Source organism: Halictus rubicundus, chromosome 3 (genome assembly GCF_050948215.1).
Source record: "Halictus rubicundus isolate RS-2024b chromosome 3, iyHalRubi1_principal, whole genome shotgun sequence".
Taxonomy (NCBI): domain Eukaryota; kingdom Metazoa; phylum Arthropoda; class Insecta; order Hymenoptera; family Halictidae; genus Halictus; species Halictus rubicundus.
The window spans coordinates 11,161,802-11,188,350 of record NC_135151.1 but is presented as its reverse complement, the minus strand read 5'-3'; the positions used below and the strand labels follow the sequence as shown (position 1 = coordinate 11,188,350).

Genomic DNA, 26,549 nt, shown 5'->3' with positions numbered 1-26,549 from the left:
CCTTGAATGTACCGGGTCCCCTGGTGACAATTATAGGCATAAATTCGATCATTTTCATTTCTCCGAGCCACGAAACGTGATGAAATATTCGGTTGCGGTGAAAAATTATTTTTGAAGCGGGTCTAGGGCTTTAAAGTGCGGGTCGCGGGTACGATCCTTGAATGTACCGGGTCCCCTGGTGACAGTTACGGCCAGAAATTCGACTGTTACCGTGTCCAAGTCACGAAACATAAAGAGATTCCTGGTCACTGTACAACGCGGTTTGCGAAGCGGGTACGATCTTTTAAGTGCGTACTGAATCCACCTGGCCCCTCGGTGATAGTCTATAAGTATGATTATTTTATCGGTTCCGGACCACGAAACATGAAGAGATTACCGGCAGTTGCGGAACACGTGGCAGCTTCTGAACCTCGTTCCTCGAGTCTCATTCCGTGATCTCATGAATGACTTCACCGGTCGATCCCGAAAGAGTATCATCGGCAACCATGACTGTTGTGTTCGGGTTGAAGGGGTACTCGTGCGTGACTTAAACGAGGTGCGGCAGTGTGGGTAGCTGGAAGATTTTATTTGAGGAAAGCGCCAGAGATCTGTGAACGATGAATGTTACTGTTGATTATTTTTCCACGAATTTCACCGATTACGAGCTGCTGAACGAGACCGAGTACTTGGAGGAGATGCTAGGGGACAAGCAACTGTCCTGGAGACTCCTGGTGCCTGTCACTGTGGTGTACGTTGTTATACTAACCGCTGGGATTGTTGGTAATCTGGCCACCTGTATCGTCATCTACAGGCAACCGAACATGCAGACACCGACTAATTATTATTTGTTCAACCTGGCGGTCTCTGATCTGTTATTTTTATTGTGCGGTAAGTACACGTGGTCTTGGTTTACGGTTTAATTAGTAATCGTTGGTTTCGGGGATTTAATGGGTTTGTTGGGAGTTGGTTCAATTGCTGACGACTCTTTAAAAATAGATATTTTTATTGTGATTTGTTCCGGTAAATTGAATTCTGTTAGGTAAGTTTAAATCAAAAGAATTTTTTAATTTTACTTTTTACTTTAATATTTTTACATTTTTTGTTAAATTTTTGTTTGTCTTAAATTTTTACTCTGCAGTGACAGTATCATTTGCTAGACTTTTTTTATTAATCGTCGATTGGAGGACTTAACAACTTTGTTTGTTGGTTGTCCAATTTTGGACGATCCTTTGATCAAGTTTATAAATTTATTTTTATTGTGAAAATTGAATTTTGTTGGAATATTTGTAGAATGAGCTAAAGTAAGATGGATTCTTATTAACTAATGGATGAATGTTTCTTATTAACTAAAATTTTTAATCACCCTTCGTTGTAACTTATTCGGATAAATTGAACTTCGTTGGAATTGTAAAATGAGTTTAAATAAAAGTAAAATCAATTCCCTCTGTGCTCAATTTTCACTCTCCAGCGACGGTTTTGTGAGCTAAATTGGTTTGATCAACGTGTTGATCAAAGGTTTCGTCGATGAATGAAGTTAACTTTGGTCTAGTGGAGTCTATTAATAAAAATGCATTTTTGAAGCGGGAGAATGAATTGTGTGAGTGTGTACGGTTGATTATCTGTTGGGGATATGTAGAAGATTTTTATGGAAATTAAATGGTGCGAGGGGGTTGACGTTTCAGCACAGAAGGTAAAGTTTCATACTTTAAACGAAACTTCTTATTTTGCAAGATTATGCAGTTTGAAGGAAATTGGACAATGAATTAAATAGTGAAAATGTGAAGAAAAATTTTAATTTGTCATGGAAATTTAATAAATGTTCCAGTGATTCCAGATTGATATCCAATGGAGTTATAATAATTGTTCTAGTATATCAATATTATTTAATAATTATGTTATAATGATATATATATGTATACACAATTATTAACAGGTAGCTTAATTACAACGAGTGATTTCCTAAAAACGGAAATTATTTATGAGTTGAGCTAATGGAGTATGTTGTATATTGTTTCATCAGTTATGAACAACGTGAAAAATCATATTTTAATTGATAATGAATTAGAAAGTAAATCTTAAGTACTTATGGGTTCAATTTCGAAAATGAGGAAGGGATGAAGGTTAATTCAAAGGGTGAATTCCTGTCGCGAAGTCACGTTGATTACAAATTCCCACAGAGTCTACCACGATGATCACACGTGCTGACACAATTCCTCTTGCTCATCTTTAAGAATCAATTTTTATCATTGTAAAAGAATCTATAAGATACAAACTAGCTGAAGTTGTAACTACTATAATAAGCTTCTACTCTGTAACCTTAGACCTAATTAGTTCTTGTAGAAGTTCTCGAGGTGGTGGTTGTAGGATTAAAAAGAGTTAAAGCGGTAATTACTGTAATCCAATTTAACTCTTTGTTCACTAACTGGACTGCGGATCCTTATGCATTTAAACATGTACAAAATGAAATACAGAAAAAAGCATTTACGTTAATGAATGAAATAATAACATTTTTAGTTTACAGTCCCTACAGAGAGTCTTCTGGTTGGAGAAAAAAACATTTTCATCCAATTGAATTTTGAATAAATGCATTCTGTAAAAGTGGAAAAATTGTATAACGATTTGCAATCCGCTAATCTCTTTACCGAGAGATAACGAGATTATAAAGAATTAAAATAGTAATCACTGGAACAAACTTCAACTTTGCAGTGTCGAATCTCGCTAATTAATTCCTTTGATCTTGTCCAAACTTTCTGAGCTGGCGTTTCGACAGTCAACGCGTTGAAAGGAACTGTCTTCGTTAAACTGATTTTATGTAACAAAAATGAAAAAAGTAATCACTGTCACAAAACTCAACTCGGTAGCCTCGGTTGGCCCTAGCCAATCACTTTGATCTCATCTAAATTTTTCGGCGTGGCATTTCGACAGGCAACACGCTAACTAATTTCTCCGATTTTGCAGAAATTTTTCGTGTCAATTCCTCGGCACGGATCGCATCAAAGAGAAAAGTTGTCGAGCCGTGCGAATATCGCGGTTGTAAATTCGCCCTCGGGCTGTCATATGCTCAACGAGAGACAACGCCGAACGTTATGGGGCGTAGCGGGTTACTTCATTTGAATAAATAACGAACGGTGGCCGGCGTGCGATATCAGATTTAATAAATTTCGCGAAACCGAAATTCGTTCGTGTTCCTCGGCTGTTTTACCTCGGAATCGATAATCCTCCGGAGTGTCGAATAACCACGTGGATTCGTCTATTTTTAAGGCGGTCTTCTTAAGGCAATGCCTTCGGTAATTAATCACCCAGAAGGTGGTGGTGCATTCTGTGGTAATGGAAAACAATATTCCTTGGAATTTCCTTGTCGAACAGTGTGCTGTGTTCGAAAACAGTTCTTGTTGTAAGATTAAACGTTCTCCCACTGGAAAATTCACTAGACTGCAGAGTTTTATGCAAAATAAAAATTGTCTACGTCGGTTACAGGAGTTATGTACACATTTATATCTTGCTAGAATCATTTTAGTGAGCTGAAAATAGTGTAATAGCATTTTTAAATTTTTCAAATGTTTTGCATTCATCTTTTTCTTCATTGTTTTACATTGTTCATTTTCGTCATTGCTTTGCACTTCTTCATTATTTTGCATTTGATCAACTCATTTTTGCCATCATTTTTAGTGAGCAATTGTCAGTGAAAAGTCTCGTTTAATTTTAGAATGCAAACTTTATGAAGCGTCTTGATCAATAAATACTATATAGTCCACAGGGTTATTCAATTTTCAAGAACCAGGCCGATCTTCAAGGTCCCATCTTCGCATTTTATTCGATTATGAAGCGTCTTGATGAGGAAATGTTATTATAGTCTACAGGGTTGATGATTTTTAAAATCCTGTTTTCACTTTATATTTAGATATCTAATTTTTTACTTTTTTTGAACGTCAACAACAAAAACATTCAATTTTTTCTCAGTTTCTGTGTCTTTAACCTCGCGGTGGAAACAGCGCGATACGAAGAAAAATACAATCATCTTCAGTTTTTGTAAAATATACATAGAAAACGCAATAAAAATACAGTAGCTTACACGCAATATGAAAACAAAAAAAATACACGATGGAAAACCTGCGACGTCCAACAAACAAAAGAACGGAAATTGTTTCTGAAAAGTGCAACAAAGTACAGGGCGTATTTCACCTAGAATTAATAAAAAAAGTCTTGACACCGAGGATCCGCATTCATCATCGAATAAAAAATTAAGGAACGACAAATTAAATAATAAATTAGTAACCATTCAAAATGATCGGTAGAGATATTTTCGGGAGTTCATGTTTTAAGAAATATTTTGATAGTGCAACGGGATTGAACCGCATTTAGAGATGATAATAGCATAATCATTGATTCCCAATGGAATGGTAATCGACCCAACTCGATGGACAAACCGCACCAGCACGCTTTATCTTCGTCGCCTATCCGTTCGCAACAGTCACCAAACTATCGAAAAGCGATTCCCTTGTCGTCGCAGCGAGCCACGAAGAGTATTCGATAGAGACGGAATTTCTATGATGTACAGACCCGGCCCGTGATTCCACTGTGCACGGTGATATTTCTGCCGACGGTTAAAATACGGGCCGTTGTTTTATTCGAAATTCTTCCGGGATCGTGATATATGGCGCGGCAACCGGGGGTTGTATTTTGTAAGTTTACAGCCGCGCCCGGCCTGCTACACGGATCGAAAAGACAGATATTAAACTGGCCGAGCGTCTGACTTTCTGGGATTAAACTCCTCCCATTCGATTCCACTCTCGGAATCACAATCTCGCGTTGAATTTCGTGCCCGGTGAAATCTTCGACCCACAAACCACATTTCTTCGGTTAATTAACTCGGAGCCCTCGAAATTATCCTGTAAGCTTATTTTAGGTAACTGTTTATCCGCCGTATTGCAGATTTATTTAAAAAGTATTTCGAATTGTCGATACTTGAACCATGGAAATTTCATTAGAAAAAAAAAAAAAATAGGACAATCATTTTAGGATTTTTTGTAAAGCTCGAAGCCTCTACTTTCGCGAACTGTCGTTCATTTTTCTCTAGAATATTCGAGCATGATAGAACAGGCGATACACCGAGGTCACGTTTCTGGTACAAAATGCTACAAACAGAATCGGAGGTTTCAGTCACGAGAAAAAATTTTCAATGTGTTTACGTCAGTTTCAATTTGTAACATTTTGACAGGAAAAAGCGTCTTCGGTTTCCCGGTCGCTGTATCGTGCGAACATATCTTGGAGAAAAAATGAAGGATGGATAACGAAAGTAGAGGCTTCAAGCTTGAAAATGAAACGAATTATATTGCCGTACTATTTTTTTTTTTTTTATGAAATTATCGCCACAGTTACAACTACCGAGGCTCTACTGTACAGATGATGTTGAGGACACTTTTTGGGACATCGAGGAAGGGCCGAGGAATTAAATGGTCTCGAAAAAAAGAAGAGATTGCAGGCAGCCGAGGAATGCCGGGAAATTCATTTAGAGTCAAATGGGTTGTTGGCGATTTAATCCGTGACACCGTCGCGTCGGCTGCATCCATCCGATAGTGAATTCTTCTGTTTCGGAAAAATCAAAGCGAAAAGAGCAGCGGCGTGTTACCACTTTCCCACGCGTGATCCGCAGACGGAAGATAAATTTGTTTTAGTCTATGATACCCGGACGACGTAACTTATTGTATTAGTTTAGCTCGGAATTCAACGCACATCATTTTACTGGAGACTCCGTCGAGCACTAGACATTCCGCTTTGTAACGAGTAATTTAAGTTAGTTTGACTCTCGCACCGAACGTCCCTTTCTTCCTGGCAATTGCTTCTCGAAATATCATAGTTAAAAACAAGTTTCCAGCTGGGAAGTTTGAAGGGTGGTTCCAACCCTTCGCTCCGGCGCGGCCTGTACTATTACGGTTAAACTCTGATGTTCCGTGACAGTCATACCTTGGCGAGACGGGAGATAACGAGTTGGCTTTTTGGTGGTCTAAGGAACGTGATGGACCAGAATAATTAATTCTGCGCTTGACGGACAGCAGGGTTTTTATGAGAGACATTTGTCAGAAAATATTAAGACACGATTTAGTTTGAAACGCGAGGGGGGAACAAGCTGAAACCTTCAATTTTTAGCAGATGAATCGACGATGGACATTTTTCAATGCCAACACTTTTATTCCGTTCAAGAAAAAAATTGATCCTGCCACGAATTAATAGACGGTAAGTGTTCTTAACGAGAAAAATTCATTATAAAATATTGAGGTGATTTAGTTTGAAATCTGAGAACTAGAATTTTTCAATTCTGAATAACTGAATCGTTAATGGACATTTTTCAACCTCGTCGATTTCGCTCGATTTTTAATCAAAGAAAGTCGATCCAACCAAGAGTCAATGACAAGGTGTATTTTTCAATAAAACAAACTGACTAGAAACTCTTTAATCCTACATGGATTAACCGGAAAATTGATTGAATGATATTAGGATGAAGTGTGTTCGATGAACATCATCTCCAACCCCTACACACGACCAAAAAAAAAAAAAGAAAAAATCGAATCCATCAAGAATCGATAGATTGAACGAAAAGTATTGAAACAATCTGGATTTAATTAAACTCTACTTCAACCACGAGAGCACTGAAAACGCGAGATTAAACAAGATTTAATTTATCAACGGTTTTCAATAAGTAAAAACGGATAAAATAATTTCTCCAATTTATCAAAATCGTTCACAAATGAAATGAAATTTTCGTTGAAGGTATTTGCTCTGCAGTCTGGCTGTCTGTAGATTGAACAGTGAAGAATAAAACGAGTTACGTCCAATTAAGCCTGTTTTTAAATAAAGCGTTAACAAGTGAGATCCTTCAAAAGTGATGAAATCCCTCGCCCAGATCCTTGTATCTGAACGTAATACAATCTGTGCAGAGCATATTTGAAGCGTTGGAAGCCTAATCGAGGGCCTCCTATGCGAGTACGACGCATAATCAAAAGAACAGAAATTCTTGGAAAGTCGGGCGGACCGATTGAATGGAAAACATCGGGGATAGTAGCTATTTGCGGAACGCATTATTAAACTCCCACGCAGAGGATTCGATGCGTAACCAAAGGGGATCAGGATCCTTCAAAGGTTAATAAACAGCCGGTCGGTTCGAATTCTGTAAATCTGAAGGAGTCACCGGCGAACGGAAATGTCAAGGATCAGAAAGTTCGTGGGCAGTAGGGTTGCGAGAGCACACACCCCGTGTTCCCTCGTTCGAAAGTTTGCGACACCAGTTTCAAACGAGTATTGATACGGGAACCTGCAAACAACGGGATATCGTCGATCGGTATGCTTGAGCATCACTGCCAATTTGTGCTGATTTTGATATTGGGGGTGAGTTATGGGGTATGATGTTGAGGATAATCCAATTAACATATTAACTGCCACGTCAGTCACATATGACTGACAGTGATTTTTGACTGGGCTTAGAAATTAATTTTTATTATGTGATATCCAGATAAACCTTTCGAATTCAAAAGGGTTAAGACAACGTCCCCTGTAATACATTTTAAATTTCTAGTTTTGGTTTCATTAATTAAACTAGTCTGATTTTGTACGAATTTCTGGGGCTGATGTTTGGCGCTTAACGTGTTAAAGTAATATCATTGTCCACACAATATTTTTGTTTCCCTTTGAAATATGTTAGATTGGCCACAATGTCTTTGATTCTTTCTTTTTGCTCCATTGCTGGCAGTATTTGTAAAAATAAATATTTGTATTTTTGTTTCGTTCTATTGGTGGCATTATGTGCAAAAATAAATACCTGTATTTTCCTTTTTGGTCCATCGGTGGCATTATTCGTAAAAACAAATATCTGTATCATTTGTTTTTGGTCCATTGGTGGCATTATTCGTAAAAATAAAATGATTCTTTTTGGTCCATTAGTGGAATTATTTGTAAAAATAAATATTTCTATCTTTCTCTTCCGTCCATTGCTGGCATTATTTATAAAAATACATATATGAAAAAGTTATAAAAACACCGTAAGGTAACAGAACGTTCTTGAATAGAATAATTCCAAATAGAAATTTTATTAATTTTAATTTAATAAACCACAACTTGTCTCTAAATTTCGAAAATTCGAAATTTCGAAAATTCAAAAGAGACGTAAAACAGTCTACAAATACGTATCTTTCTGTAAAAATTTACAAAAATACTTCCAAGTATGTATTCTGAGACCACACCGTCCAAATTGTTGAAAAGAAGTTAAGCAAACTCAAATCAATGTACATAGTATACATTATACATGGAATCTAATGAAAATAAAATGTCTGGAGAATAAAATTCTTAGGGGATACGTCTGATACATTCAGAACTATACAAACAAATTGGCTGTCGTTTCGTAGGATTGTCAGAGTCAACGTAGACTCGTTGCTATAGTGTTCGCTTTATCGATGTTACCTTTGAACCAGACACGCGACCCGATTAATAAGCTGATTCCTTTGGGAGAAAGGCTTCCTCTATTAACAGTATCGTCACGTATTCGGCGTTAATTGTCGACTAATGGCTGGTTCCGATCTTCCTCGGGAGGACCTCGGACTCGTTACGATCCTGTTTGTATCGGCCACAGGATTGTCAGGCCGCTTCAATGGATTTGTTTGCATCGGGGACGTAGCATTTACTGTGAAATTACATCCGTTGATTCCGTCTTTTTGTTCGCGCGTAGTGGTTTTTGCCAGCCGACGATCTGCCGAGCAATTTCGCTGGAAAATGCTGCGGGTAGTGGAAACCTCCTGCGTGAAATAGAAATTCTACCGATATCGATATCAACGAGTATCACAACATTATATCATAATTTTTGCTGTAATATCATAATTTGGTGTATCGATAACAAAATACTCACAAGCTCAACTTAATTCGTTCGTTCATAGGCAATGCAGAATTATTTACTTCTGTTTTTCAAGAGACAAATATTTATGGAATATTGTTCCTTCAGAACTTATACAATTTTAGATGATAGATATATTGTCTACAAACGTATTCGATATCCTTCTTTTGCTCTAGATACAGTGACTGACCTAATTGACCAAGTACCCTTTCAATCAGAATTTTCTACAATGACTAAAAACAAAAAAATGACTCGAGATTTTTTTAGAAGCTATTGCTTTTTTTGAAGCAATTAAACAGCAGATCAGATTGAGAAATGTTAGTCGAATTTTCACCTAATTTTAACGTAACCTTCTTTCACATGTTCGTTTCCTCCAAATGAATATTGTTTTCTAGTGATGTTTCATGCTGGTATACTTTGTAACTAATAAAATGCGAACGAACATTTTAATTTTGGAACGAACAAAAGGAAAACTCCGATTACGGTGTATGCAAATTGTGTAATGGCCAGGTTTCTTTCGGTATGAAAAGAAAGTCCCCGGTTGAATATGTGTGTCGCATCCTCTTCTTTCCTTTGTTGTACTTCGGTAAAAAAAAAAACTGGTATATCGAAAGCACGTGCAAACAAAACCCGAACTTCGTTGAGCAAACGTGATCCGAATAGATGTATCTTCGGACGCTGTGTCTGTCCAGGAAGAGCTGATTCTACTTGCTGAAAAAGACTCGGTGGTTCTTGGTGCCGCTGTCGATTTATTTCTACGATTTCCTATTGAATCGTGACATCGTTACATCCTGTCACTGTATATACGTATTAACATTAACAAAAGTGGCCAACAACGATCGGATAAAATGTTTTTAAAATATACGATAAAGATGAACCTGCAACATCGATTTTTAGTCATTCTTTCTATCTAGAATCACTTTGTTTACCGCGCAAATTAAAGTTGGTATCTTCTCTTATATTTACGTTTCTATAAATCTTTAAACCAATATGCGTGTCTATGAATAATAGCAGAAATATTTCACGTTGCACACTATCGTAAAAACAAATAAATATTTCAAATAGTGATTCTATCAATACGAGAATAATGAAGCAGAGAATTATTACAAGCCAATGAACCACAGAAAATGTTTCAATCTTTCTATTCTGCTCAGCATTGCAAAATTCCAGTTCCTTTTATTTCGCTATTAGCATGATTGTGTCATCTATTCGATGTTCCTTTTCTTTCGCGATCTCCGGGGATCGTTTATAAATCGGCGCGAGTAAATCGAACGAATAAACTCCGTGGAACTGATGTCCGTAACAATTCCGCAGCGACCTAATGCAGCCGGCCAATTTCGTGAGAGGAGGTCCGCCATTAAAGGAGAACGTTCCTTCCGCAGCGTATCCGCAAATTTTTCCGCGGAACGTGGACAAAGGAGAACGCCTTCCGGTTTCTCGATGTTATTAAAACCCCGTTGCCACCCGTGGGGCTTCGACGCGAAGACGAAAATTGCTATCGTCACGGGCGTCCGAGCATCGTTCATCCCTTATGCGAAATTTACCAGCATGTCGATTTCAATTTTACAGCCATAGACGACGGGAATCCATTCACGCGTCCTATATTCGTTTTACTTTCAAGAGGCGCGCGCGCTCTCCCATGCCCAACACGCTCGATATGCATGTATGCAAATGCATGCTCGACCCACGGGAGAAACGCAATATTTTCCGAACAACAGATTACAGCCCCCGTGGTGGCGCATATTTTTATGGTACACGCCTGTTTACGCCCGGACGGAAAACAACAAAGCAACTGGTAAACGGCCCGGCGAAATACTGTCAGACCGTGGGAAAACTGCTTGATTAGACCCCGCAAATTGTTGACTCTTCGTCCCGAAATTACTTCTTCTCGTCCCCGCTCGAAAAACTGCGTATTATCTGCCTGCGAAATTAAATTCGCGATACTTCCTCTTGCTCTTACATCCCTGCGCCAACCGTGCTGGTTATTTTTCAGGATTTTTCCTATTAACAAAATCAATCTTTAATACACTCCTTTTATACAATTCTGTATGTTCAAATTAATCCGCAACGCTCAGAACGCGGCAAAAAATTATCGAATGGAAATGAGCACGTCTCATTTATTCGCCATGGTGCCCAGTAATTACCATCTGTTCACTTCGTTACTTCCTTTCATCGTTAAAATCATTTTTCCAAAGTTGGAAATCTCAAGCTTCACCTATCCACGTGTTTTCAATGAAAATCGACGAAAAAAAATGGAAAAATCGGTAAATCCACGGTGGTTTCAGTCACAAGGAAAACATTTCAGTGTTTTAACGTACGCTACGATCCGTAACATTTCGCGCTAAAAACGCGTCCCCAGTTTTCCAGTCGCAGTATCGTGCAAAAATATGTTACACAAGAATGAACGGCGAGTGGCGAAAGTGGAGGCTTCAAGTTTTAAAGTCAATCGAGTTATATTGTTCTATTTTTGTTTTAACGACATTATCACCATAGTTGCAAGAGCCTCGATACTCGTAGGCGTTTCTCAGTCCAGTTTTGTGCAACTATCGAGAATCTACTGCACATCTGATAAAAAAGAAAAAATCGTACATCAATTTTTAAGGCGTCGTTGCAAAGAAGAAGCTTCAACCTTCAAATCTGCGGTGTTTCGGTCTCGGTAAAATGTTTTCAAAATTTTCGCAGACGTTTGAATCTGTAACCTTTTTCGAGAACAAAACGCGTCTTCGGTTTCTCGCTCGCTGCATCACGAGAAAAAACTTGGTTAGTAATGTTATACTTATTGATAGTATTACGTTATACTTAGCAGTATACCTGGTCGTATTTATACTTCCTGGTATTTCTTCGAAACAGCGAATAAAACAAGATTGATCAAACTGAAGTATAAAATGAACCCGGGTGAAGCATATGGGAGGACATCTTGTGTAACCATGTCCGTGCACGAAGATCGTAAGCATAGTTCCGAGTCTAATTCAATTCCGGTAACCGAGGTTAAACTGATTTTCCACAATTCCGCGATACAATAACTCCGTCTCCCCGATCGTTGTGTTCCATCTTTATCGGAGCGAAGAAACTTGATCCCTGGAAACCGCAGCTGACTATACTTTCAAATAATATCTGCGGAATGCGTGGTGGAAATATATCGACGAAAACCCATTGGTCCGGGGCTATACTCGGTAGGACTGCGGTTTTCCTGTTGCGAAACAAACTTTCGAGAGCTATGTCTATCGAAATGAATTCGCCCGCGTTGACCGGACTACGCAAATAGACGAGCGTAATTGTTGAATTAATTAAGGTGCTCGGACGAAGATAACGGGTTCGCGGGATAAATGGGGCCGGGAGAAATTTACTGGGCAGGTTAACCGTTCGAGAGACTGCTCGCTCTGATATAATTATAAGAAGGAAATGCATAGACGCGTGTTGCTGCTGGAGAGCAACCCTCGAATTTCGTCGATGCGTTTTCGGCGAGCGCAGCGATGCATTTTGAATCCGGAGAATCCGTGTATAGATTCTGCGGATTAACAATACGCCTCGTTAAATAAATTAAGCATTCATTATTACAATTACTCGTGTAATTCAGGGGGGAAATGTTGGAATTATTACGTATAGACGCCAAAGAATATCTGAATAAATTATTTAATTTTGTGAAAGCGTGTATAATAAGAAATAATCGTACGATGATCAATCTGGTCTCTGTCGAGACACTTTTGCTCGATATAACATGAATTCACTAAAAAATTGTTTTCCTGATCGAATCTAGATTGAACTGGAAGATCGAAACTTCCTCTTTACAACGAGCCCTTAAAACTTGATGTACGATTTTTTTTAGCTGTTTTGTGGGACAGAAACGGGGAATCTGATTGACAGATCCAAAGATCATATTGACATCAAATTGTTGGTACCTCTCAGTCAAAGCTGAATAAAACCACTAAAGGAAATCGTACATCGTTATTTTTAACTGTCGTTGTAAAGAGGAAGCTTCAATCTTCGAATCCAATCTAGATTCAATCGCGGAACAATTGTTTACCGTTTTTGCAGATATTCCAATATGCAGCATCTACGAGAAAAATTTGTTCAATCTTCCACAGGATATACGATGTACTATTTTTGGTAACAAAGCCAGGACATCGTTTAAAGTATTGGTGATCGTGTTTGGCCAACGTACAACTTATATTGCAGCTAATTCTGACGATAGATTTTTCCGCGGACTCCGTGCCATAAATCTGGCGACTGGGCACGCGGAAACAGAAGTCAATGTTTAATTGTAACATACTACAGCAATTAAACAGTCGAGTTCGTAGAGCTATATAGAAACAGCATTTTACTCGGGTAATCCAGGTTTAAGTTTCTAAAAAGGAAGAAGGAGAGAAAGGTGTGGCCTTCAGCCAATGCGGTCCCATGTGTGCAATACTCCATACGATCTTTTCTGTTGCTGTAGCGTCTAGACAGCTTCTTGAACGAGAAAAATTGTATTTGTTCCGAAATCGAGCGCAAGATGCTATGAAAATGGACCAATAGAAAAGTTTCCGTCGCTCTCGTTGCGTCTCCGCCCGGAGAAACTGTATTAACAATATTCCGAGCGAGATTAAATGAAAAACAACGCTATAATGGTAGAACGGTTTATCGAATATTTAAATTTATCGGTTCGGGTTGTCATTACTTTTCCTGTCGGAGTTGGAAGCTCGGTCGCAGTTCCACGGTTTCTTATTTACTTTCCCGCGGTAGCGGCATTGTTTCCAAAACCGCGGGAATCCTCTAAGGCGGGCCCCGTGAAATACTGTTCCCGGCCCTGTGTCCTCGGTTCTCCAGCTCCGTGCAGCCGAGGAGAAAATATATAAAAGCGAACTCCCCTCAAAGACATTGCACCGCTCCTTGTGCACTCGATAGCGAGACTGCAGTCGGCGAGGAAGAATGCATAAATAACACGATTCCGTTGACGTTCCGGAACACGCCAGTTTCTTCGGAAATGCTCAAACACGACATCAAATATTCATAAAACGAACACTATTCTACGAAGCCTCCAATAGTCGTTCTCTGCATCCGAGTTGCTCGGAATGCATTCTGGATACACGCTCAAGATGCAGTGAAAATGCTCCGCTGCGGGGAACGATCCCAAACTGTGAAATGATTAGAATTACGCTCGTTTCGATTCAACCGCCGTTTTACAACGCGGCGTATAATAAAAGGTTTGAATAGATTTTTTGTTTGTTTTCGAGCGTGAATTTCCGAACGAAATACGAAGATGAACATCTTCCTTTAGATGAATCTGTAAACTGTGTATTGATTTCACGAAACGGAGGCAGTCTCAATTACAATATTATAGTAATATTTACTTTTTCCCAACGATTTAACAACTCTTTCATTCCATTTTTTCGGAAATGCTTCTATTTGTAGATTTTAGAACCGCGTATTTGCTGAGCGGCGCCCAGTTAAATTGTGATAATGAAATGAGGTAGTGGTTTGTTAAGTGCTGTATTAAATAAACTTTCGTTTAAGCATACAAGACTGCATTTTCACTTAACACTAAACGTACCATGACCGGTCAAATGACCGGTTTCGTTTGATTAGAAAATTCGCATAAAATGTTATCGATTTTTCACACTTGACTTTATCGTCAATTGACACTGATTCGTCTCAATAGCCGCTGTCAGAAAATAGGTACCAAAACGTAGCATTCTATTTAAAACAAAAAGAGGTGACCTTCACATCTCTGAAACGACTCCACCTAGGAAAAAAAGGATTAACGCCATATTACGTTCCCTGTTGTCCCATGTATCTTTTGTTTCGAAAACTTTCCTGCTACTATCATACTTACGGAGTTGTTGTAGGTGCCTTACCCTGTATACGTAGTTATTGTGAATAAACGTGGTGGAGGAAAAAGAATGAGATTGTTCTCAAGTTCTGAAGAGTAGAATGAAAAAAATGATCAGTATATTTCAATTGGTAATTTTGTTTAATTATTACCTTAAAGTTACTTTGTTTAACATTTCCGTACCAAAATCAATATTTCTCCATTCAATCAGGCAAAATAAAGTTCTTATCTAAAAACCGGTCATTCGACGGGTTGCGGTACAAATAGGTATAATATTAAGTTTCGGTACATTTACCATTAATACAGTGTGTCCATATTACGATGTTTCTATTATTTCCCAATTGTAAATGTTCAAACAATAATTATTAGGCTGCAAGTTTGATGCATTTATGGCAGAACTGTGTAGATCAGATCCAAAACAGTGAAAACATCTAGAGAATTCGAAAAGACTATCCTATTATTTTTAACTCTGAGGATTAAGAAAGGAAACAAATGTGTATGTAAATAGCTCCTACAGTTAATGCAGGGAATTTTTATTTTACATAAAAATCCACGGTTCAGTAATTATCAATAGAATTGTCCATCTAGAATCGAGAAGATCCAACGCGATTGATAAGATTCTCGATGCGACATGATCCTCACCGTTCTGTTAAAACAAACGGGCGATCCGGTGAAAGGTTTCCGATTCTTTTCCAGGACTTCCCTTCGAGTTGAGTCAACTTTGGGAGCAGTACCCGTGGAGATGGGGATTAGCGATCTGCAAGCTGCGAGCGTACATATCGGAATCGTGAGTCGCTGCGAAATGCGGAAGCATACTGCTGGAGTACGTTTATGGTGGAGCTGCGAGAAACCAGGGGAGCGACATAACCAGATTACACCGTATTAATACATTTCACTCGCTTATAACCAAATTTACACTGTACTGTTGACTAGATAACCATAGATTCCCTTAAAAATATAACAGATCTCTTTTAGAGAATCTTTTCGGTATTTTACGCAAAATGAAAATTGCCCAAGTCAATTGTTAATCGGGATCTTTCTCCAGAATAAAAATTGTCGACATCAATTACGAAGAAGGAAGGTTACGTACAAATTGATTTCTTCTTTTCATAATTTTAACAGGTTGTAAATAACGTGTCAGTGATATTGAATACATTTGATGCTTTTTCTATTTTGTGTTTCTCCTCCTCATTTTTCTCATAAATGCGTCAAATTCGCGCTCTCGTAATCATCGTAAAAAGTCGAATAACAGTGTACCTAAATTCTTCTGTTTTTTCACCGTAGCTCCACCATATGCTCACCAAAGATACTTGCTCCTCGAGGCTAGTATATTGTAACATAAATTTGTTCGGTTGCAAGTATAAATCTTGTAGTTCGAACAATTTAGTTGTGACTCGTAAATGTATACAGGGTGTCCAAAAAATATATCCTTGGAAGGGGTGATTCCTGACGCAATTTGAAGTAACTTTTTCCTTTGCGAAAATGTTCTCCGCTGCGAAAAACACATACCAATCAGAGCCCTCTGCTATAGCCGCGCTCTGATTGGTCCGTGTTTTTCGTTAATAACTCCTTAATAAAGCCGCGGAGAACATTTTCGCACAGGAAAAAGTTACTTCAAATGATCTCAGGAATTATCCCTTTCAAGGAAGTACATTTTTCGGACACCAAAAACAATTCTGAATGATTCTGAATTTCTGAATTCTTGTACAATTCCGAGAAGAAGCAACTATACCAGGCCTGGGCAACTTCTTCCCCGCTGTCGCTCCAGGACTCCCACTACTAGTGTACCGGTTCCCCCACTATCAACTATTTCATACTTTGCCTCGCGTGACCGCGAGTATATGCGTGTACATCTTACGCTTCACAGGAGCTTGGTGGGGGGACCCAGTAGTAGGGAGAGGGGACGTCTGTGGCTCTCGAGCCGCAAGTTGCCCAGGTCTGAATTGTACAACTGATTGACCAGAACTGACCTCGATCGAATAGAATTGAATAAAATTGATAAATAGAATAGAATAGAATTGATAAATAAAAAGAGCACACCGGCCGTAACCGGATGTATTTCTGTTGCGCCGCAATAGTTGAGTAAGTCGATCGATGCGTATTCTATGTGTCCCCATGGAAGGTCCTCTTACGTATCGGTGCTGACGATCGTGGCGTTCTCGTTGGAGAGGTATTTGGCGATCTGTCATCCGCTTCGTCGTTACGCGACCGGCATAAACGGTCCCCTGCGAATCATCCTGGTTCTATGGTTGGTGGCTCTGGTTTTTGCGGTGCCGTTCGCACATTACATCACCATCAGCTACGTCAAGTATCCGCCTGGTGAGTTTCTGCTTACGACCAGCAGTAAGTATCCCTGTATGCACACCCCCTCGTAACCGTGGTTTAGTAGCGACGTGTATTAATCGCGCCTCTAGCCGCGTTCTTTGGCTTAACCCCGGGCATTCCGGATAATTGGAGAAAGTCTCGGATTCTTGACTAATCCCGAACACACCCGGAAACGTCTTCGAAATATTTCAACACCTGAACTTTCCACCTGTCTTGAACTGAACACCTGTCTTTCCCCTTTTCCAGTTTTATCAATTCTTGCCCCGGATGGCGCATTTTGGCTTCGGGATCTGTGAGTTGGTACGGAATCGTGTACTCACAATCATTAGATTATCACGAAAAATTACTAAATTATGATTCAAAAGAATTCCTGCATTTAAGGAAGTAATTTTGTCTCGCTTCCCATTTCACTTTTTATTTTAGACGCGCAAATACGCCTGCGCATAAGCAAAAGACTAGCTCGTAAACCGATTAAGACAGTGAGCATATTTTTTAATATTGTATGAATTATATATAAGTGGTCATACGTAACGAAAACACTCTGGATTAAACGAAGCGTTCTAATTTTGGAGTCATCATAGCTTCGAGTGCAAAAGGTTAATATTTGAGGGAGAACCTTGCAAATTACGAGCAAATCTCTTTGATTTACAAAGTACAGCAGGATGTCCATTATCCGAATGATATCTGAAGTCTGTTATTCCAACAAGCTTCGATTTTAAATAGCTCAACCTATGGCGATCGATACGCAACACTGTTTAATTAGCAATTTAATCAAGTTACCGTTCTATTATACGAACTTGGATAATCGAATTTGGATAATCTTCTGTGTTAAAATAAATAGGACCAAGTGACCACTGATGGCTCGCAATGAAAATTTAATAACACACCTAAAGCTATTAGAATGTTAGTATTGTTAGGTATTAGTATATATAATTGTTAATAGACCGCGGATTTGATGCATTTATAACAGAAATGGATTGGCGAAATTTAAAACAGGAGAAAAATTAGAATAATTTGAATTCCCATAGAAAATATTAATTCTGTTAAAATTATTCAAGAAGGAATTAAATGTCTGGCTTTCATCTCTTGCAATTGACGTAGAATATTTTTGTTTTGCATAAAGACCCGCAGTCTGATTATTAACCCTTGGCATTCGAATGGCAACTGTAAGGCGCCACTAAACATTACTGTATCATTATTAAAAATATTTTTTACATTATTAAATTTGTTTGTATTTAATATATTATGAAACACTTCTTCAAACACTTTCGTATGTATAACATGAAAATAAAAATATGTGGAAGGGAAATATTCGAAGTCGGAAGAAATGTTTCGTTTTGGAGTTAGAATAGCTTCGAGTGCAAAGGGTTAATATTAAGAGATAGGGAGTAGGAAAGAATGACTGATATAGGTAATTGAATAAAGATAGTATAATATGCCTAGAAATTAAAGCAAGCAATTAGAAGACTATTAGCTCCAATAAGTAGACTTGGAAGATGTAGGGATTGAACAAGGATAAAATAAGAATAAAGAATAAAATGGAATAAAAATGGTGGAGATGCAACCGTTGTTTCCGAATGGCAATCGGGATGTTTGTTGCAGCGCCGAAGTTCTACGAGAAGTTAAGCGTGCCATTGGAAGTTGAAACAACTTCTCAGAACGTGGAAATTTAAACAACCGTGTCCGGAGGACAGGCCGGATCTCCCCGGGCACTGGTAACGAGTAAAGTTTCCATTTCGCGTTACATTGATTAATACGGTACCGGTCGCAATTCCGCGGAAACGTCGATGCTGATTGATATAAACAATGGGGGAGAACGCGTTCACCGAGGCTGCGTTTGCCAACTGGCCGTATACGCTAGGGGAACGTCATTCGAACGCACGCGGCCTGCAATACGCGTGTCAAAATCGCTTTTCAATTACCGTTCTATTAGCTTCTTACCGCGGGCGAATCGATTATACCTACTATGAGCAAACTAAATCCTATTGCTGTCGGTAATCCGAGCGATCCGCTGACAGCGAAAGCTATCTATCATCTCCGCGACTCGGCGAGAGAGATCGAATAAATCTTTTCGAACATCGGCGAGGATAGAATAAATCATTTTGAAAATTGGCGAAGGATAGGATAAATCTCTTTAACAATGGACGAGGATGAGACAAAAGGTGGGCTTGAAATATAGGAGCGAGTCGCGACAATTTTCTTCTATCCTGTTCTTTCCGGGCGAAATAAAAACTGTTCGACCGAACAGGGTAGGTTTTTAAAGGATGTGGCTAGAATTTTGCATTTATGGTTTCATTGACGCTAAACCTACCACGGTCAAAGTGACCGGTTCTCTGTTTCGCAATGATTGAAATTATAAAAACGTTTTCATAGGAAATTACTGAATTGACTTCCTTATTTAGGCACATATTATAATGAAGATAGTAAAAATTTTAAGTAAATTCATTCGCTTTTATATGTTTTGTGCTTGGTAGGTTTAGTGTTAAAAAAGTCACTGTAAAATTTTTAGTTAGAATTTCTAATACCTTCGAAGTTATTGCAAGTTCATGTACCAAGTTCGATGTTTAAAGACGTTTTCCTTGAGACAACGTTCTTGTAAATTGTTGGCACGATTCAGAAGAAAAGTACTGGACCAATCGACTTGAAATTTTAACTGTACGCGAAGAAAGAGTTCTATCGTCGTTCGGCATACTATCAGACTAATAGATTATTTAGATTTTGTTGTATTCATTTTTTAAATGGCCACCATTCTTCAAAAAATAATTTTCCTTTCGCTGTCTTTGGCCCAGACTAATTAAAATTCACGATAAACTATGACGAATTATGTATAAAACTGTCGAACGAGAATTACGTACATTACGAAAGTAGGCTTGATTAGAATTTTCGATTTTACGCAAGTCCCGGTTGGCCGTCAATAAAACCCATATTCACGAACAAATCTAACTCAGAAAACTGTATACAACTTAACAAGAGCAGAGTAAAGCATAGTTCGAAACTAGTCAGCCACATTTCGCGAGGTGCATTCAAAGATGCGGGGTAACTCGATATTTTCTCGCAGGAAAAATGTTCTTGGGGTCGAAGCTATTATACTAGGTCGTCAGGAAAAATTCCGAAGCCTCAGAAAATCCTTCGCGCACGATATTTCTAACAATCTCTCCGGGAGCATAAATACTTCAGCCATTGGTCGAGCTTACGGTCAGCCGCTGCACGGTCTACTTTCAGAAGGAGTTTCCGGCCGCGTGGATTCGCATGATCGTGTTCCAAGAGCATAAGCAATGAGCCCCAGGCTTTCCGTTATTCGATCCGTCGGCTCTCCAGAAGTTTTACTTCGGTTTTCCATTTTCCAGGGTCGGACGTGGACTCATTGGATTCGGCGATGTGCATGATGCTGAAGGAGAGCATGCCCAAGTTCCCGTTGTATGAGATGAGCTGTCTCCTCTTTTTCTTGCTCCCTATGGCGTTCATCGCGGTGCTTTACATCCGGATGGGTCAGAGGATTCAGATCAGCAGCTTGGAAGGAGCTGTGCACGGGGAAACCAGACAGGCACACTCCAGGAGGACCATCATACGAATGCTCAGTAAATGTGCTATGTTGACACCTTGCGGTTTAGTCTCTTCATAAAAATCTTAACGTTGAACCTGCTAATTGTAAGCTTGAAAAACAACTGATACAATGAGCTGCACAAACGTTCGCACACTTCTTAAACGGAAACGTATTTAGAAGAGGACGATCCTTTTTTAATAGTGGGTCGAATGACTTGTATTTTCCTTGAGCAGTTGGAAACATTGGTTCGCCAGAAAGAAATTTTATAATACATAACCGAGTGAAAATAAAATAATAGGTTGCATCGAATTCTATCACAATTCTCATTTTAATGCATCCATGGCGTCCCACTTGTTGCTAGAAAAGTTCCCGAAGACTGATCAAACTCACTCCAAGCGTCCTATCGAGTAAATAAAACTTGCATTGTCACCTAATCGACGACATATTGCCGTCACGTCGCCATTTTATCTTGCGTGTACCCGAAACTCGATCCTCCTCGAAGCCCATAAACGTTCCGCGAGCATGGTAGTTATAGCTTTCTTCATTTTTCTAAAAGCTCTTCAAAGCCCCGGCGAAGTTGGTCTCTATTCAATTCGTGTTTTTATCTTGATCCCATAAATTTCGTTTCATTGCGGTCCCCATTTGTTCGTGCCAAGGAACTGTCCGCCCTCTCCAATTTATCTGTGAATTATTGGCCGTGGTTGCGTTAGTGATTAAACACGTATACACGCTATGCGCGATATTCAAAATTCCAAAAAAGAAACAATGTCGAAATGTACAGGAAAGAGAGTATAGAGGAAACAAGGCGTGACAGTGCTCGAGGCAATATTGATGAAATTGCGATGAATTTTCGATGCAAAATAAAAAAACAGTTCTATTTTATGTGTACACTGGAATGGAACGCGTTTGCGTCGAGCGAAGCTGGGGGTCGGGAAAATCTACTGCGATTTTTATCGATCCTGAAAGCCTTGGTAATCCGTCAATATTTGCAACTGTTCTATGCAGCTGCACGACGATTCTGCTATCTGTCAGGCTGGCCACGGTTGGTTCCGCGAAAATCGATTTCGGTCGATTTGTCAGAAATCTGAGACGCGATAACACTTTTGAAGTTCGCGTTTCTCTTCCACCGAAGAAACGGCAATCTGTTCGACGGTGTTGTCGCGTATTAGGAACAGCTGAACCGGTGCCAACGGCAACATGGATTTGTCAGTACACTCTCATCCCTCTTTTGAAGAGAGGAGCTTGTAATTCAACCACCCCCTATTCGCTGCGATTCTATTCACTGGCTGACCCGCTCGTTTCCAATGACAGACGTTTTTGCTCCTTCTGGACACGCTTCGGAGCCGAAGTGACACATTAAAAGATAGTTACACAGTTTCCCATCTTCATCTTTCTTCAGTGCACATAAAAGTTCCAAATTACTGGGCTCCGGATTTTATGCATTTATGACAAATATGAGCAGGTGAAATTCAAAACAGTGAAAAGATTAGTAGACTTTACGATATTTTATTTTCACTGCGTTAAAGTTATTAATGAAAAATATATACTTGGCTCCTGTGTCTTGCAATCGAAGCACAAACTTTTTATACTTTTTATTTTTTACCAATATTCCTTTTTGGAGCTCCTTTGGATCGAGTAACAGTAGTTACTCAAAATTAAAAGGGTCCAGGGTCTCATTAGTACACCAGATTTTACGCATGTGTGACAAAAATGCAAATTGAATGCAAAACAGTGAAAACGTTTAGAGAATTTGAAGATACTGTTGCATTATTTTCGACTCGCTAAAATTGACGATATAAAATCAAAGTGACGTATTTAACATTAGGTTTACGGGACCCCTCAAAATTATTAAGATTCGAAGGATGCATACGTGAGAAATTATTTAACAAATGTATTTCTTTGGGTGTATATTATTTTTAAAATATTGCTAAAGATGTGAGTATCATGTTTTTCTTATTTTTATACACTAATGCAAAATAGTCACTTTCATTGCTCCCTAAACCCAGCGTTAACAAAATAAAAATTTAGGAGGTCTTAACCGAATTTGGTACAACGAATATATTAGTGTAGAAATTCATTTTTAAATCTGGACAAATCATTCCGTCATCCGTACGTTGGTGACATGGCATTGAACGTGTTGAGAACATTGATTATGTTCAACGTTTTAGAACAGTTGAAGGAAGAGTTCCAAAAACGAACTCTTTTATCTTGCTCTAAAAATGGGCTGTTTTATCTTTTTCCAAAAATGAGCTGTTTCATCTCGTTCCAAAAAATAGCACACGCAATTTCATCAACATTTTCCGTTCTCCATGTTCCGCATTTAATCTCTCCGGCAAACGAGGGGATCACGTAGCAGCATAACTCCTTAATCAAAGGATCGAGGGCGTCTGCGGGCACTATCTAGCGCAATATTACTGCGAGATGAATCAGTAACAACCCTAAGCCCCGCCCGATAAGGAAACCTTCGGCTTCTGGTCCTCAGGTGCTGTGGTGATCACGTTCTTCATCTGTTGGGCGCCGTTCCACGCTCAGCGTCTGATGTATGTGCACCTCGACGAGTCGTTCGCCGACATCAACGGCTGGCTGTATGTACCGAGCGGATGCCTTTACTACTTCAGCACGACCATAAATCCGATCTTGTACAACGTGATGAGCGCGAGGTACAGGGACGCTTTCAAGGAGACGCTGTGCTGCTGTCCCGCGAGGCCCTCGATCACGAGGCTTGATCTAAGCAGCGTAAGAGATTCGAGCCATGGCCTAACATTCAGGCCAGGATCGCAGGTGCTCTGCAGGAGAAACACCAGCAATCAGCGTAGCATCAGGTATGTCGAAAACGCTTGTTAAATCCTCGCCTGACAATCCCCATTGTTCGAAACAGCCGATGCACGGATAAACGGATCGATATTCCAATTTGTTTTTGTTGTTTTCATTCCGTCCGACAGCGGATTTTTCAATTAAGCGAAAAAGCGCAGGAACCGGCGCGATAATATTATTTCTACGGTTTCAATTCCGATCCTGTGAAAAATATAGTTCCACTTAGTTAGCATGCCTTCTACTTACAATTAGGCGAGGAATGTTAACTCGACTCCGTATCGTCGGGCGTCGTTTAGTAACGTAAACAAGCGAGCAATTAAATGCTAATGAGGTTTGCGCTTTGTTCGAGTCCATGTACAGAGGTGAGGGGCACCTGTTTGTCGAAAGATCTGCCGTGAATTGTTTTTTAAAGATATTTAAAGATGCGATCAGCCTCCAGAAGGATTCATAAATATAGTGCATTGACCCCCCTTATCGCGCGGTCGAATTAGAATTATATTGTTTTAAATGACTCGGAGATTATTATTTACATCTTTCCTTTCCAATTACCGGTGAACGATGAATTGCATTCGTTCGCTGATGCACGCTTATGTTAACGTTCGTTTATTTGCCAGGCGCAGAATCAGGTCCACCTGTAGAATATTTCCTTGATTTCTATTAATTTTGTTGTCACGGCGTGGTTTCCTTATTTGGACCGGTGTCTCGGACGCAGCCACTTGCCGTCAAAGCCACGCTTTTCCTTCGCAGTTAACTGCGCTTTGAACGATCGCGGTAAACTAGAAAATGAAAGGAGGAAATTACGATAAGAGAATGCAATCTCGAATAAAACTGTTCCGAGAAATGTTTATCTGCAGATGCGCATCGAAAATCGTGGCGTAACCGAAAGGAAAACCTATTCGTCCAAACAATTTTTATTACGAAATTCCGCCTTCGAGGAAATTACGGTAAAACCAATAGTGGTCTGCCGCATTTAATCATTGGAAGACATCTTTCTCACGACTTCATAGCCTGATGTCTAGGTGTCTCAATAGTTACACGTCGAGGTACAGTGATTTCTCTATATATGTCGCCAAAACATGGATGATCAACGTCGCGGAATTATCTCCACTACCGCGGTTATATCCCGTGAGGGGCCGCGAAGGTCGAAAGGCCTCGGACGCCGAGGAGTGTAAACATAACACGGCTCAGGTATGTCTCCTGGACGATACAGGACGCTGGAAAGACCCGTGTTGTTGACAAATATAGAGAATTTACTGTATATAGGTGGCTGTGTATCTGAATAGGTATCTAAATGTCTAGGTGTCTGAGTGCCTAAATATTTAGGTCTTTAGATGTTTAGGTGTCTGGGTGTCTGGTTGCCTAGGTGCCTAAGTGTATAAGTGTACAGGTGTCTAGATATTTAGGTGTCTAGGTAGCCAGATACTTATGTGTGTAGGTGTTTAGGTAACTTGGTATTTAGGTGACTAGGTATCTAGGTGCCTAGGTACCTAATTGCTCAAATATTTAATTATCTAGGTGACTAGGTATTTGGGTATCTGAGTGCCTAAGTGCCCAAATATTTAAGTATTTAGATGCCTAGGTATCTAAGATCCCTAATATTTAAGTATCTAGGAACCTAGGTATCTAAGATCCCTAATACATAAGTATCTAGGAGCCTAGGTGCCTACGTGCTCAAATATTAAATTATCTAGGTGACTAGGTATCTGAGTGTCTGGGTGCCTAAGTGTCAAAGTGCCCAAATATTTAGGTATCTAACCGCCCAAATCAGTTAGCGTTCAAAGACCAAAATCCCTTTCGAGCAAAAAAACCAAAAGAACTGATTCCCAAGTCGATTCAATTACCACATGCCAGCGCAGTTAGTTGAGCTCATCTCCCCTAATCACCCCTCTCGCATCATCTTCCGTAAATCCAGCTAAAAACGCTTCTCGACTCGTCGTCCGCCTCAAAACCGCCATCAACGTTACTCTCACATCCCTAACAAATCACGTTAACCTCTTCTAGAGGAATAACAAGAAGTTAGCCGAACTCTTTGAAACTCGGAGTCCAAATGGACCCAGGGGTTATGCAAGGGTGACTTTCCGAGGAACGCTTAAATAAGTGATCAATGGCGATTTTCTCGAGGACGGGATTTACGCGAGAAGTTTACTTGAGCCATCTCGCTCGGAACTGCTGTCCCTTTTACCTCATTACCCCCGTCTCCGAGATTGCAAGCAGCAGCGAGACAGTGTTATGTAGAGAGACCGCTTGGTTATTTAGTTTCGCTTCTTTCAGACGGTATTGTGCAGTTCCTACTTATTCGAGACGGTTCAATCGCAAACTGTCAGACGTTTTCTAGAGAACTGGCAGCGTCGAAGGCCTGACCGATCCTTGTTTCTTTCCGAGCGCAGATACAACGCGTCGATCAGAGCGGAAAAAGTTTAACGCGTGGCGCCGGGTGAATTACACACGCGGACAATGGAGGCGAACACGGTGGAGAATAACGCGACAGCAAACGGAGCGATTCCTCGATCGACCATAAAAATATCAAGGAAATCAACGACGGAGCCTTTTGTTGTTGAGGTGACAGACGCGCACGCGAACTTCGGAGCCGGATGCAAGGCTTCTGCACGGTTTGTAGCTTCTTCTCGAACAAGGCAGTGGCTCGATCGGTGCCGCAAGATCGATGTAACCGGAAGAACACGGACTTCGGGTTATCACGACGCGAAATCGACTAGAAAACGAGCTGGCAAGCGACGGGTTCGCAGGCGGAAAGCCGGGACTTACAGTTAACGAGACACGTGGTCCAGATTTAGGTGAAGCCTGGTGTAAACTGCCGAAAGTCAACCAGTTTTGCGAATTTATTCCGAGGAATGTACCGGAACAATTTGTTTGAAATTATACAAACAATTTTACCGCATTGTTGAAGTACCTGAAAAAAATTTTTTTATTAATTAATTCCAAAGAATACGTTGAACCAATTATTTTCAAGTGGTAGGGTCATTTGACTGCGCTATTGAAGTACCTACAAAAATTGATTCCAAAGAATGTGTCAGAACAATTTTTGTTAAATTATTCAGACATTTTACTGCACTATTGAAGTACTTAAAAAGAATTTTTTTGTGAATTTATTTTAAAAGATATGTCGAATCTAGTCTACTGCACTATTGAGATATCTAGAAAATTTTATATCAAAGAATATGTTGAACCAATCCTTTGGAAAT

At 39.7% G+C, this 26,549-nt stretch overlaps 1 protein-coding gene across 1 annotated transcript; it reads left to right on the top strand.

Moving 5' to 3' along the window:
• Positions 1–364: 364 nt before the first annotated feature.
• LOC143352266 (neuropeptides capa receptor) lies at positions 365–26,364 on the top strand. The gene is made up of 6 exons (XM_076784594.1): positions 365–867; positions 15,363–15,453; positions 16,789–16,985; positions 20,339–20,569; positions 23,018–23,357; positions 25,737–26,364. Exons 1-6 carry the CDS (start codon positions 597–599, stop codon positions 25,768–25,770), a joined length of 1,164 nt encoding a protein of 387 aa, XP_076640709.1. The 5' UTR covers positions 365–596; the 3' UTR covers positions 25,771–26,364.
• The last annotated feature ends 185 nt before the right edge of the window (positions 26,365–26,549 follow it).

Excerpts from the sequence above, each read along its gene's own strand:
- LOC143352266 (XM_076784594.1), top strand. The coding sequence starts at position 597 with ATGAATGTTACTGTTGATTATTTTTCCACGAATTTCACCGATTACGAG. Across the intron at positions 868-15,362 it reads TCTGTTATTTTTATTGTGCG|GACTTCCCTTCGAGTTGAGT; the intron begins GTAAGTACACGT and ends ATTCTTTTCCAG. Across the intron at positions 15,454-16,788 it reads CGAGCGTACATATCGGAATC|GTCCTCTTACGTATCGGTGC; the intron begins GTGAGTCGCTGC and ends TCCCCATGGAAG.